General features: G+C 39.6%; 1 protein-coding gene across 6 annotated transcripts in view; it reads right to left on the bottom strand.

Moving 5' to 3' along the window:
• The window catches only part of GOLGB1 (golgin B1), a 97,776-nt gene that overhangs the window by 3,730 nt on the left and 78,907 nt on the right, over positions 1-15,139 (bottom strand). For all 6 annotated transcript variants that reach the window (XM_045812719.2, XM_045812722.2, XM_087861597.1 and 3 more), the window contains 4 exons: positions 8,649-8,814; positions 8,310-8,447; positions 935-1,078; positions 49-146 (listed from right to left, as the gene is read on the bottom strand). In XM_045812719.2, coding sequence (XP_045668675.2) covers positions 49-146; positions 935-1,078; positions 8,310-8,447; positions 8,649-8,814 — 546 coding nt within the window. The remainder of the gene's footprint in view (positions 1-48; positions 147-934; positions 1,079-8,309; positions 8,448-8,648; positions 8,815-15,139) is intronic.

The raw sequence follows: 15,139 nt of genomic DNA, 5'->3' as shown, positions 1-15,139 counted from the left end.
CGTTTCTGTACACACAGTGCACACTAGGGCTATGGGCTGCTCCCCCACCTGGGCTGTTGCTCCCTTAGTTCTTCAGGATCACTCTTCCCGTGAGCTCCACTCTTTTCCTGGGGAGCTCCTGGAGCAACATCTATATTCAGTGGCCCCTAGAAGAATAAGTTTAGTAATTCAGTGATGAAAGCACTTAAGAAACTGCGTGGGCAAAATGAGAACACACTGAACACCAGAGTGAATGAGCCACCTCGGAGAGGAACAGCTCCACTGGTCATCCTCTTCAAGTGCAGAGTCAGAAGTGAGAATCTTCTGCTCTAGGAGATTAATCTCCTACCTGAAACTCTGGATTAGATTTTTTCCCCAGATTCTCATTTTTTAATCCCTCCTCCTAAAAGTTGAAAGGCTGACCACTTAAAAGCTTATCGGCTTTCTTCTAGCAGAGGCTCATGGATTTTCCAGAAGCTACTCTGATCCTTCCCTCGTTTGACTCCCCCTCCCAAACCTTCTCCTCCTTCCCTGTCCTATTCATCTCCACACCAATTCTCACTCCCACCTCCGCGTCAGTAGTGCGCTCCTGCTCGACAGCCCCACCTATTTCGTTTCTCAGGGCCAAATCTTCCTACGGCTTTCTTATTTCTTGAAGCAAAATCCACAGTCCTAGTGTCAGAGTTCCAAAAGCCTCAGTCATCACTGTTTCCCATTCATTTTTTGATTTCTCTCCCACCATTTCACTGATGTTTTCCCTTCTCATCCCTTCACTCTGATTTTTCTAGGCCTTATTCCCAACTCAGCAAACACTCTCCTCCTCTGACTTTTCTCCATCACACCTAATTAATCTTCAGCCTACAGCACCAGCCTCTTCCATGCTGCTCTTTATGTTTCACCATCTGCGCTTAATTTCCTAACCCTCTTCCCAGCCTCTCGCCGCCTTCTTGCTCACCGCTTGCAGCTCCTGGACCTGCTTCTCCAAGACTGCGCAGTGATTAAAAAGGTCAGTGTAGTGCTGCTGGTTCTCACGAAGACTCTGACTGGTATCGGAGAGCTGAACTGAAAGGGTATTTTTCTCTTCAAGCAGTTGAGAGAACTGAAACAGAGGAGAGGGTGAACACCATCTGTTTCATGACAAGCAGTGCTTAGGAAGAGTCTCTGAAGTTTCAAAGTTCTAATTGTTTTTAATGTAAGACCTTTACTTCAATAATGGTAACAGCATTGTGTGTTCCTTCAAAGTGGGGAAACTCAGAATTTTTCAACTGAAAAGGAAAACAATTCTAGAGGAGTACTAGGAGACTTTATTTGTGGTGCCTAATACATTGACTGGGAAACCATAAAGCAGGACCCCATAAGCAATCCGAGAGTATAAACTATCCTAGGTATGTAAGAGAAGAAAGACAGCAGTGTGGGTCCAAGATGAAATTACTAACAAACGACTGTCATCCTTAGAACTCAATATGAGATAGAGCTGTCACCTAGAAATTTGTACAACCATAGTACTGGACACACTCTTCAATGCTATAGAGAGTTACAAGTTACCAGGAAAGTAGAAAAAGAAATTGTAATGTGTGGTGGGGGGGAAACAGAAGAAATCCTAAATTGCCTGTGTACAGGTAAGAAACTACACCGGGTGCAGCACGCACTCTCACATGTGGATTGTAGTCGCTCAAAGCAGGACCTTCCTCTAGTACCTGAGTAACATGTCTAGCACCAGGGTGTTCACCTCCTGATGAAGCAGCCCAAGCCATTCTTCACCACGTCAAAAACAGGTTATTTTTATATCGAGCAAAAAATTTACCCACTCTAGCTCCTATCCAGTGATTTGAATTCAGTCCCCTGGAACTAGAATTCTAATACCTCACTGCAGGCTGTCAAGTTTCAAGTTCTAGTTATGATTAACATCTGGAAACATTAACAACCATAGAGATGTCTCTCCGAAGTACCTACTGTAGGACTGTATGCATTATGTGAAGGGAAACTGGTGTAACTGGAAGCATATTCAATCTTTTCCTGAGTATTCTGGGTTAATATTTGTGTAAAAAAGTTGATGTGGATTGCTAGAGGGGAGATGGGTGGTGGGATGGGGTAACTGGGTGATGGGCATTAAGAAGGGCATTGATGTAATGAGCACTGGGTGTTAAACGCAACTAGTGATGAATCACTAAATTCCACCTCTGAAACAAATAATATACTACATGTTCACTAACCTGAATTTAAATTTTTTTAATAATATTTTTTTATTATGTTAGTCACCATACAGTACATCCCTGGTTTTTGATGTAAAGTTTCATGATTCATTACTTGCGTATAACACCCAGTGCACCACGCAATACATGCCCTCCTTACTACCCATCACCAGCCTATCCCATTCCCCCACCCCCTCCCCTCTGAAGCCCTCAGTTTGTTTCCCAGAATTAAAAAAAAAGTTGACTCAATGTTCAGAGAGGAGAAGATACATTTTTCTAGACATACTCTGACTGACTGGGAAGGACATTTGATGCATACAGAAAACTAGAATAAGAAATACCCATGGGGGCACCTGGGTGGCTCAGGGGGTGAAGCATCTCCCTTCAACTCAGGGTCCTGGGGCATCGGGCTCCCTGCTCTCCCTGGGGAGTCTGTTTCTCCCTCTCCCTCCACCCCTCCCCCCTGCTCGTACTCTCTCTCACTGTTGTTCTCACTCAAGTAAATAAATAAAATTTTTAAAGGAAAAAAAAAAGAAATCCACATGGTATAACAAAAATATTTGCACAGCCAGAAGGAAAATCACAATGAATAACCTTACCTCTGAAGAGCAAACAAAACAAATGACAAACAGAAAAGAAATGAGCAGTGACTTGCCCAACATCATGTGGCTAACAGATGACAGACCAGGGCTCAAGTATAGTTCTTCATTCCAAGTCTAGAACTCTACCTACATGATGGCATCCCGACTGAGGGTTCAGAAAGGGAAGTGAAGCAGGTTATGGGTTTTGGGGTGAGTAGGAGCAGTTAGTAAAGAAAAGAATATAAATGTTTGAGAAGCAATACTAATCTGAAGACGGGGTAGATGACAACTACTGGGTACAATGACAACTACTGGGTTCTGAGATAGAGAGTAATAAGATCTCCTAACAAAAGAAGTTAATTTTCCTGGCCACCAAATGGTACCAAAAAAACAAAAACAAACAACCCCAAAACAAAAACCCAATCTCTCAGTATTGAAAAACACAACACTTTTTTTCTTTCACAAATCTAGAGGAGAAAGGATAGATCTGTAAAGCTTATTGGAAGCAAAACCCTCTTAACTGGAGAAATCTAATTGCTTATAAGCCACCCTCATAAAAACCACCTTTTATACTGTTTGCGTTATTCTATTTAAGATTAGACATAGATCCCTATAGTTTAGGTGTTGGCAAACTATGATCCAGGGTCTACTGCTTTATCTTGTAAATAAGGTTTTATTGGAGTATGACCGCTCTGTTTATGTACCATCTGCGGCTACTTTTGTGACACAACCACAGAGCTGAACAGTGGTAACAGGTGGCGTAGCCTACAGACTGAAAATATTTACCATTGGGCCTTTAAGGAAGAGTTTGCTGACCTCTGTTCTAGCTCATAAGCTGCTGTGCTTCACTGTATCTATGCTTATAAAAACAGAATAGGAGGGGATAATCTAGACGACATTATATCAATAGTCATTCCTCTCCTGTCTTTAGGTTTTAGGTTACAAGTTTTTAAGTTTGCATTACATACAAACATTCAATCATGCTGGCAGAAACATATACAAAGCCTGAGTATCCATGGAAAGAATTAGGGCTTGGAGAGGAGCATTCTATGCTGATAGCCCGTCTACTACAATTCCATTCTAGGGCCCAAGAAGCAATTCTCCTAGTTAGCTGGAACCCTCCTAGAGTGAGGCTCCAAGCTCATCAGATTATGATATGCTCCATGAGGGGCCACTGTGTATTCTAACATGGCCAAGCTAATAGAAGGCAAATAATAGTTATTTGCTTGATGAATGAATGAATGAATGAATGAATGAATGAATGAATGACACTAGGGATAGAGATGCCTCTTTACAGTTGATTTTTCTTTTTTTTTTTTTTAAAGATTTTATTTATTTATGTGACAGAGAGACAGCCAGCGAGAGAGAGAACACAGCAGGGGAGTGGGAGAGGAAGAAGCAGGCTCCCAGTGGAGGAGCCCGATGTGGGACTTGATCCCGGAACGCTGGGATCACGCCCTGAGCAGAAGGCAGACGCTTAACGACTGCGCTACCCAGGCACCCCTACAGTTGATTTCTAAAGGAAGAACTCTTTCTCACCCAGAATGACAGTAACCCAGAGTAGTATTTCTCATACTTTGATTAAGTGATATATGAAGTATATCTCAATAAAGCTGTTAAAGAAAACATAACTTTGACTATGACCCAGAACCTAGTATGTAAATATATATAAGTGAAACTAAAGTGTCTCAAAACAAGATAGACTCTTTACTATATATTACATAATTCCTACATATTTCTAATCTCTTTTATTTTGTTTTGTAAAAAGCACTACTTGCAATAGCCCCAAACTGGAAAAACCCCAAAGTCCTTTAACAGCAGAATAAACTATGGTATATGCCTACAATGCAATGCTATATAGCATGAGAATGGAAAAATCATACTATCTACAACAACACAGATGAATCTCACAAAATAAATGAAGTAACATAAGAGAGAAGATATGATTCCATGTATCTATAGTTCTAAGGGTGTGGTAATAAACAGAAAAGGACACGAGGGACTTCTGGAGTTCTGATATGTTCTGATCCTTGATCTGGGTGCCGGTTACATAGGTGTGCTATATTTATGATCTGCATGCTTTTTACATATTTTACTTCAATAAAAAATTTACATTAAAATTTTTTAGTTGCTACCCACTAAAATGACCTCATCATCTACTAACAGTCCTAAATCTCAGGTTAAAATACTGTCCTAGAAAGACAAATGCCCAGAGTAATTTACAGTGATTTTCAGGAGAGCAAATGTAACAGTTGACATGGAATCTAATTTATGGAAAGAATGAGAACTGGATAGCAGCTGCTCTGGAGCCCCTTGAATACTCCCAATTACCCCAGTAAAGGGTCTACAGTTTTACCCATTCATTTGGATCAACCAACTTATTTTTTAAAAATGCAAAGACAGCATGGTACTGGCACAAAAACAGACACATAGACCAATGGAACAGAATAGAGAGCCCAGAAATGGACCCTCAGCTCTTTGGGCAACTAATCTTTGATAAAGCAGGAAAAAACATCCGGTGGGAAAAAGACAGTCTCTTCAATAAATGGTGCTGGGAAAATTGGACAGCTACATGCAAAAGAATGAAACTTGACCACTATCTCACACCATACACAAAAATAAACTCCAAATGGATGAAAGACCTCGATGTGAGACAGGAATCCATCAAAATTCTAGAGGAGAACATAGGCAGCAACCTCTACGACATCGGCCAAAGCAACCTTTTTCATGACACATCCCCAAAGGCAAGAGAAACAAAAGATAAAATGAATTTATGGGACTTCATCAAGATTAAAAGCTTCTGCACAGCCAAGGAAACAGTCAGAAAAACTAAAAGGCAGCCCACAGAATGGGAGAATATATTTGCAAATGACACTACAGATAAAGGACTGGTATCCAAGATCTACAAAGAACTTCTCAAACTCAATATTCAAGAAACAAATAAACAAATCAAAAAATGGGCAGAAGATATGAACAGACACTTTTCCAATGAAGACATACAAATGGCTAACAGACACATGAAAAAATGTTCAAAATCATTAGCCATCAAGGAAATTCAAATCAAAACCACACTGAGATACCACCTTACGCCAGTTAGAATGGCAAAAATAGACAAGGCAAGAAACAATAATTGTTGGAGAGGATGTGGAGAAAGGGGATCCCTCCTACATTGTTGGTGGGAATGCAAGTTGGTACAGCCACTCTGGAAAACAGTGTGGAGGTCCCTTAAAAAGTTAAAAATTGAGCTACCCTATGATCCAGCCATTGCACTACTGGGTGTTTACCCCAAAGATACAGACGTAGTGAAGAGAAGGGCCATATGCACCCCAATGTTCATAGCAGCATTGTCCACAATAGCTAAATCGTGGAAGGAGCCGAGATGCCCTTCAACAGATGACTGGATTAAGAAGTTGTGGTCCATATATACAATGGAATATTACTCAGCTATCAGAAAGAACGAGTTCTCAACATTTGCTACAACATGGACGGCACTGGAGGAGATAATGCTAAGTGAAATAAGTCAAGCAGAGAAAGACAACTATCATATGATTTCTCTCATCTATGGAACATAAGAACTAGGATGATCGGTAGGGGAAGAAAGGGATAAAGAAAGGGGGGTAATCAGAAGGGGGAATGAAACATGAGAGACTATGGACTATGAGAAACAAACTGAGGGCCTCAGAGGGGAGGGGGGTAGGGGAATGGGATAGGCTGGTGATGGGTAGTAAGGAGGGCACGTATTGCATGGTGCACTGGGTGTTATACGCAACTAATGAATCATCCAACTTTACATCAGAAACCAGGGATGTACTGTATGGTGACTAACATAATATAATAAAAAATTAAAAAAAAAAAAAGTTAATAGTCTTATCAGTCCCTGATACTTCAATGTCAATTAACATCGAATGTCAATTGAATTTAACATCTAATCAATACCTTCTACATAAGCTAGGTACTATGCTTTTCCACATACGTTATCATATTTATCTCAGAATGACCTCCTCCTAACATCCTAGGCAAATTACTTAATACCTCTGGGCCTCAGTTTCCCTATCTGTGATATCACCTAACTATCCATACACACACCAATCTGGATATTCACAGGTCTCCTAACAGCCAATCTTTGTACTCTAGAGTCAAAATGATCTCTTAAAACCCTTCTAATTCTAACATGAACTACCTAGCTGGATGCCTCTGAAGAAGGCAGAACTAGGGAGGTGCCACTCAAGAAAACTGTAATAGTCAGAAAGCAACAGGAGTATAATGATTCATAAGTGGTGGTGGGGCGGGGGGGGGGGGCGGGGAGGAGAGGCAGATGAAGGAGGAAGAGAAGCCAGAGAATGAATGAGAGAGAAGAGAGATATGAGAAGGCATTCCAGAATGATTTTCTTTAATCTTGTCTTGGTGAGACTGGCTCTAGGGACCAGATGGCAAGGTGGCTTTTCCCTACAGAAATACATCCCAGGGGTGTTATACACAACTGGTGAATTGCTGAACACTACATCTGAAACTAATACATACTATGTGTTGGTTAACTGAATTTAAATTAAAAAAACAAACATTAAAAATAAAAAAATTAAGGGACGCCTGGGTTGCTCAGTTGGTTAAACATCTCCCTTCAGCTCAGGTCATGATCCCAGGGTCCTGGGACTGAGTCTCACATTGGGCTCCTTGCTCAGTGGGGAGTCTGCTTATCCCTCTGCCTACTGCTCCCCCTGCTTGTGTGCCCTCTCTTTCTGTCACAAATAAATAAAAAATATTTTTAAAAATCTTATAAATTTTTTTTAAAAATTTAAAAATTAAAAATTAAAAAAAAGAAAAAAAAGAAATACATTCATCTATCCCAGTATGCTTCCTTAGAGTGTGTGGACTGGTGTGGCTGAGGTTTGGGAAAAAGCTGGCTTCTTTAGTTCCAGAACATTAAACACTAATGAGGAAGCCTACAAATGAAATGGAATGAAGAGCAGACCTCTCACCTCTAACTCTGCTATCTTTTTTTTATGTTCAGTTAGCCACTGTATAGTACACAGTTTTTGATATAGTGTTCAATCATTCATTGGTTAAGTATAACACCCAGTGCTCATCACAACACATGCCCTCCTCAATACCCATCACCCTGTGACCCTATCCCTGCTATCTAATCACTTCTGAAAAGTTTCCTTCTTCCTTCCTGAGACATTTTCCTGTTGCACACTGGTGAGAAACAGAGAGGAAGGTGTTGGAGGATTTGTGGGGAGATACCTTAATATTACCAACAACGGGAAGAGATAGGGAGACAATGCTGGGGAGCAAGGCTTCCTAAAAGAGTTGGATTTTTTAGATTCTTATTGAACAGATTTCTCCAAATCATTCCCAAGGATGCTCCAAGGATGAGGAAAAAGAAATGGCCCTGTGTCCAGTGCCTTGGGGTAAGCAACCCAGACTCCAAGAAAAGTAAATCTTCTGTATCCTGAGATACGCTACAGCTAGAACCTAGGCTTAATCAACTTCTACTTACCTCCTGGCTTCTGGTCACAGAAATAAGAAACTGAATTCCAGTCTAGCAGGAAACACTTACCTTGCTGTTTAGTTGCTGAATTCTTAATTCTTTTTGGTGAATTTCCTTTAGGCTGTCATTGAGCTGAGTCCTAAGAACGTCTGTCTCATAAACTAGGTTTTGTGATCCACCTAGGGATGCTGATGTCTCCGGGGATGCCTGCCAGAGTACAAACACTGATGAAGTTCCCTCCTAATGCTGTTCATGCTTAATTCCTTCCCTCCATGAACTCTGTCCACCTCATAGGAGGTCACAAGACAGCCTGCCTAAGAGCAGCAGATGGGCATTTGGCTTGTAGGAAGCTGATGCTTCCTGGGTGGTGGTTACCTCTGAGTAGCAATGAGCACTGAAATTACTCACCTGTCTTTGGTACTGTACTTTGAGGGCCTCAGTCTGGGAGGGAGGAGATCTCAATTCCCTCATAAGATTCTGCAGATGACTGAGCTGCTGATCTTTATCTGAGATAGCTATAAGGTACTGCTCCTTCATTCTCCTCTCCTGGGCTTCCCAGGAGCTCTTTTCCATCCTACAAAACATGTAAAATATTCAGGCAAAAAAATACTTGTGAGACACGCATGAATAATTACATATCCAACACAGTATTATGGGCTGTAGAGAAGTGGTAAAGAAAATATATCACCAGAGCAAAAATTATATTATAAATTGAACTGTAGAGCCAGATGATGAAGCTGAACTAATAAAAGGATTTCAACTGGCAGGGCTGAGGATGATTTCACACAAAAGCATTCCAGGTTCTGTGAACATACTAAACAAAAGTCACAAAAAATGAACATATATACACACATACATACTGAATTTTGGAATTGTAGCAGACAGTATATAAAGTGGACAGGGTAAGAAATGGGGATGGAGAAGTGAGGCTGGATCATGTGGGGCACCGAGTAGCATGCTAGATAAACGTTATTCTGTAAGCAGTGGAAAACCACTGTAATTCTTCAGAAAGGTAGTGCCAGATGCAGACTAACATCGTAGTTATGAAAATGCAATGCTACCCAGAGCAACTGTAGAGTCTTGAAGGAACTGGGTTCAAACGCTGGTTCTATCATAAACTAGGCATCAGACCCTGAGTAAAGTTTCTTAATCTCTCGGCACCTCACTGGTAACATGGGAAAAAACTATTCCTTAGGATTATTCTAAGGATTAAATGAGACACCATATGTCATGCACTAAACACAGAGCCTGTCATATCAAAACACCCAACAAATATGAGCTGCTGCTATTTCTATTTACTCCCCAAATTTGGCCAAGAGGGGGGTTTCTGTTTGACCCCAGCTCATTTTTTGTAGCACTAGCAAAACCTGTGCCTCTGGCACGTTCTTTAGTTCTACTTCTCTCTATACTGTCTAAAAGTACTCATTAGGGTTGTAACCAAATTCCTGCAGCACCTCTTCACTTTGAAATAGTACCCATGTCTCTATTTTATCCAATAGCACAAGGTTTTGTTTGAACTGCATCTGACTTTTTTGTCTTTTACTCTAGAAGTAAGGCAAAATGGTTCCTTCTTTTCTAAATGGCTCATACCTGTTATGAAATAAACCTGCTTTGCTAAAAATGAGTTGGATTATAGTCAAAACTTTTTTCAAAAAGGCAGAGCCCAAACTTAGAAACTAAAATAAAATTTTATTACAAGGCCACTACATGTAAAAGGCACCGGATTTTTAACACTTCCTTTGATATCTGTGAAAAATGACAGAGAACAATTTAAGAGTGGAATGCAGAAGAAAGATCATAATCTTCCATAAAAAGCTTCAAGATGCCATTTTTCTGGAAGGTGGTCATGGTGTAGAAAGAGATGCTCAGTGGAGAGTAGGGCCTAAGGAACAAAGCTGATACTTCATAGAACTCAGCCATAACAGGGAAATACCTCACTTATGCCTTGTGTAAGACAGCACAGGAACCAGAACAGAATAAGCAAACCAGTAGCCACAAGGGGAAGACCAAGGTTGTGGTATAAATCCAGGCTCTCCTAATAAGCCAATCCTGAGCCTAATAGAAGCCTGAACAAGATGTTCCAGCTTTTTCATGTTTGAAAAGCTAATTTCCCCCAAGTAGATCAAGAGCAGGCACAGGTCCTGAAGATATTCAGCTAAAGAAATTAGTCTTAAAGTCAGGGAATCAAACCTGTGTCCTCATTTTCTTCTTCCTTCTCAAGGTGAAGTAAAATATCTTCCTTTCCTTCCCCTAATTTACTCACATTCACTTGAAATATAATTTTACTTTTCTTCAATATTGCTCACACGTAGAGGTAAAGAGAGAAAAGCTTAGAGAAAGGTAAACGGGGAGAGAGGGAGGGGGAAAAAAATCAATACACCAGAAATCATTTTTTTCTCTTCTCTAAGAGTCAACTCTACAGAAAGTATCCTTTCTGAATGCCCTTTGAGGAAATTTAAGGAGGAATAGGTGTCAACATTAAGCCTTTAGAGCTTTGCAGCTCTTCTTAGGCTTATACTGGTAACCGGACACTTAATATATTTGTAGTTCCAGGTGACCTGGAGATAATAGGGGAGACATCAAGGTGATGCTCCCATGTGGTTCCAGTCACCTTTGGAGGTCTGTAAATTCAATGGTCAATATTAATATGCACCTGGAGGAAGACACACTGAAACCCTGATCTCTTGATGATGAACTGATTCTAAAAGATTCTAACAGAATAAAGTTGGGGTAGCTATTCCCTGGGCAAGGGGGGCCGGAGATAAAGCTGAAAGGGAGCAATTCATCTTTTTTTCTTGAGGTTCAATTCCAGAAAGAATAAACAGAAGAAATCTGTATTCCCAGAGAGCAAAAATTCCGTTTTTTAAATCTTCCCTGCAATCACCATTTGGTTAAAAATGTGTACTTATATTATCTAGGGAAGCTGTTGACTCCATGGAATAGGTTTGATATATTTTCACTTACAAGAAAGTCCATAAAGATGTTAAATATGAAAATTTTTTTGGATGTAATTTTATTGCACAAAATTTAAATCATCAAATTCTAAAAAGTGCTTTGCTCCAAAAATTTGGCTTAAGGTTGATTTTGAAATGCATGTCATCTAAGATCAACGAAGGAACAAATCACTTGTGTCTGCACATTAAAGAGCTGTCTTAGGGATGTTACAATAATTATTTTATTACATTGATATCTGTCATCATGGTAGCCCCTCTGTAAGCGGGAGAGGAATCTAGACTCCACATGTATTCTCTGTATGCACTTGCCTATGGTTGCCCTGTAGCAGCAGGTGAGACAAAGCAGGTGCTGCTTGGTCAGCAGCACTTTCCAACATAGAGATTCTCCTTTTTATACCAAACCTTGAAAGTTTTGGGTTTGAAACAGCAATAAAGTCCCAACAGTGAGGCTGTAACAATAGGACCTGTTTTTACATACTGTTAAGCGTTTATTCTTTGCCTTTTCTTTTTGAATCAAATTTGGTAGAAACATTGAAATTAAAAAAAAACATCACTGGAGTGGAAAGGTCATTGAACTGAGAGACCAGGTGGCAGAGAGTGTTAAAAGTCTTCTTCAATACTCATATTCATTCTTCTCCCTTCCTCCTTAATAACAGAACCTTGGTTTTTAAACCTGGGCACACTGCCTGTTTATATAAAGACAGATTTCTCAGCCTCCCCCCTGGTAGCTAGATGTATGTGACTAAGTTCTTCTAATGAGACCTAAGTAGGATCGTATCCTAAGTGGAAACATCTAGTAAGTCTCCTTAAAAGAAAAGGGTCGTGATCTTCTCCTATATTTCTCTTTCCTTCTGTGTAGAATGTCCATATAACAGGTAACACTCCAGCAACCATCCTGGAGCAGGAGGTAAAAGCAACATGCTGATAGTAGAGCAGAAAGAGGAGCTGTGGAGCTATTACACCATCTTCCTCCAGACTATCCTCCTCCAGACTTTTTCATATCAGAAGGAAATAAACTTCAATTTTATTTAAAAAATAAAAAAACAAGAATTACACTTCCTATTTTATTTTTTCTGCTCTAATAATACCATATAGTGCTATTATTTGTCTTTAAAAGAAAAGGGCTTGGATTTCTGGATCCAGACAGTATGGAATACCTGTGTATCTCTTTATTTCTTCCACTAAGTATAGATAAAAACTCTGGGAATTATGTATAAAAACAAACACAGGAAGACTTAGAAAGAGGGAGAGAAGAAGTTGGACCAACTAGGGACCATAGGACATGAGAAATGACAAGACAGTGAATTTGTTGGTTTTTCTTTTTGAATTTTAGATATCCCAAATTGGGTGAAGAAAGATCCAAAAACCAATGCGTGCCAAAAAAAGTCTGCTCCCGCTTGCCAAAAGACCAGGAATGGGAAGCCTAGTGAGACAGAAATATTAATGACAATAATCACTCTGTTCTAGATGAACATTATGGAAAAACCACAGCACCCTCCCCCCGCCCCAAACAATAAAATCCTAGTGGAAAACTACACTTACATCCTTGCTTGGAGATAACTAGGTGTTGCTTAGTTGGAGTGGTGTCAGAAAAGACCAAGAGTGTACATGGACTGTCACCACCACCCAGTGGAAAAGAGGTGACTCTGATCGCTCCCACCCACACCCCACTGTAGGGTCAATGGAGACAACATGTGGGGCCTGGACATCTACCTCCACCTATAACAAGGTAACAAAGCATTCCTCCCTGTCCCTGCAGACGTATTATCAGAAGAGGCCAACGGGGAAGTTTGGACTTTGGGCACTACCCAGGAGTAACAAGGTACCCCTCCTCAACCACCCTCCTACAGTATCAGTGAGGATTGAGTGGGGCCCCTGGACTTTCACCATGACCCAGTGATAATGAAATGCTTTCTCCACAACCCCCCAGTGGTATCAATGGAGTCCATGTATGGAGCTTGGACTTCTGCTCTCACCTAACAGTAATGAGGCCCTGCTTCCCCCTCAAATGCAGTGTCAGTGGAGTACAGGTGGGGAGCCTGGACTTCTGCCTCTTCCTGGCAGTATCAAGGCACCTCCTCTCCTATGGTATCAATGAAGGCTGAGTAGGAAGCCCACTGGACTTCACCCACCATCCAGCAGTAAAGTATCAGTGGAAGCCTACTAAAGCTAAGGATTTAAATAAGATCGAGAGTCTTATAATCTCCAAAATGTTCAGGATACAACTGAAAATCACTCATCATACTAAAAGCCAGGAAGTTATGACTTGATCGAGAAAAGAAAATCAACAGATTACAACACTGAAATGACAGAGATGTTGAATTACATCTGTTATAGAATTATATAAGGATTAAAGCAGCCACCACAAAAATGCTTCAACAGCAATTGCTAACACACTGGAAACAAACAAAAACAGAGAAAGCTTCACATTTCTCCAAAAAAGATACACAGATAGACAACATACACATGAAAATGTTCAGCATTATAATCTTCAGAGAAATGCGAATCAAAACCACAATAAGACACCCCACAGCAGTCAGAATCATAAAGACAAGAAATAGTAAGTGTTGGTGAGATGTGGAGAAAAAGGAATCCTCATACACTATTGCTGGTAATGTAAATTGGTGCAGCCACTATGGAAAACAGTATGAAGGTTCCTCAAAAAATTAAAAATAGAATACCATACAACCCACTAATTCCACTACTGGGTATTTTCCCAAAGAAAATCAAACACTAATTCAAAAAGATATATGCATCCTTATGTTCACTGAAGCATGATTTATAGTAGCCAAGATATAGAAGCAACTCAAATGTTCACTGATAGATGAATGGATAAAGAAGATCTGGTGTACACATACAGACATGCACACACACAGAAATATTACTCAACTAAAAAAAGAAAGAAATTTTGCCATTCACAACAACATGGATGGGCCTAGAAGGTATTATGCTAAGTGAAATAAGTCAGAAAAAGACAAATACCATATGATTTCACTTCTATGTAAAATCTGAAAAACAACAAACAAAAAAAGAAGTGGACTCAAGTACAGAGAACAAATTGGTGACTGACAGAGGAGAGGAGGTGGGAGGATGGGCAAAACAGGTGAGAGGATTAAGAGGTACAAACTTTCAGTTATAAAATAAATCAATCACAGGAATGAAAAGTTCACCACAGGAAATGTAATCAATAATATTGTAATTACTTTGTATGGTGACAGATGGTAACTACACTTATTGTGGTAGGCACTGCATAATGCATACAATTGCTGAATCATTATGTTGTACAGATGAAACTTATGTAACACTGTATGTTAACTATTTTTCAATTAAAAAAAATAGAGAAAACCTCAGTGAAGAAATAGAAGATATAAAGAACTGAATGGAAATTTTAGAACTGAAAAATACAATACCCAAAATAAAAGCAAACTCAATGCGCTCAATAGCAGAATGGAAGTGATGAAGGAAAGAATCAAGAATCAGTGAATATTTAAGATAGAACAACAGAAATTATCGAATCTGCATAAAGAGAAAAATAATCATTAAATTGGATTTCATCAAAATTAAAAAGACCTTATTGAGAAGAATGAAAAGATAAACTGCAGATGGAGAAAATACTTGCAAGCCACCTATTTGACAAAGAACTCGTACCTAGACATATAAAGAACCCTCAAAACTCAACAGTAAAAAAATTAACAACCTAAATAAAAAATGGATAAATCACATGAACAAACATTTCATCAAAAAGGACATATGGATATCAATAAGCAATAAAAAAATTCAACATTAGCCATTATGCAAATTAAAACCACACTGGGACAGCATGACACACCTATTAAAAAATTAAAATACAGTTAAAATATCAAACGCTGACAAGGATATAGCATTTGATATTGAAACTGGATCACTCATATATTGCTGGTAGGAATATAAAATGGTACATTCTTT

The sequence above is a fragment of the Ursus americanus genome, chromosome 4, assembly GCF_024610735.1.
Source record: "Ursus americanus isolate L20-20 chromosome 4, mUrsAme1.1.p, whole genome shotgun sequence".
NCBI classification, from domain to species: Eukaryota; Metazoa; Chordata; class Mammalia; order Carnivora; family Ursidae; genus Ursus; species Ursus americanus.
Note: the sequence above shows the minus strand (reverse complement) of the source record. Positions and strands in the feature narration are given on the sequence as shown.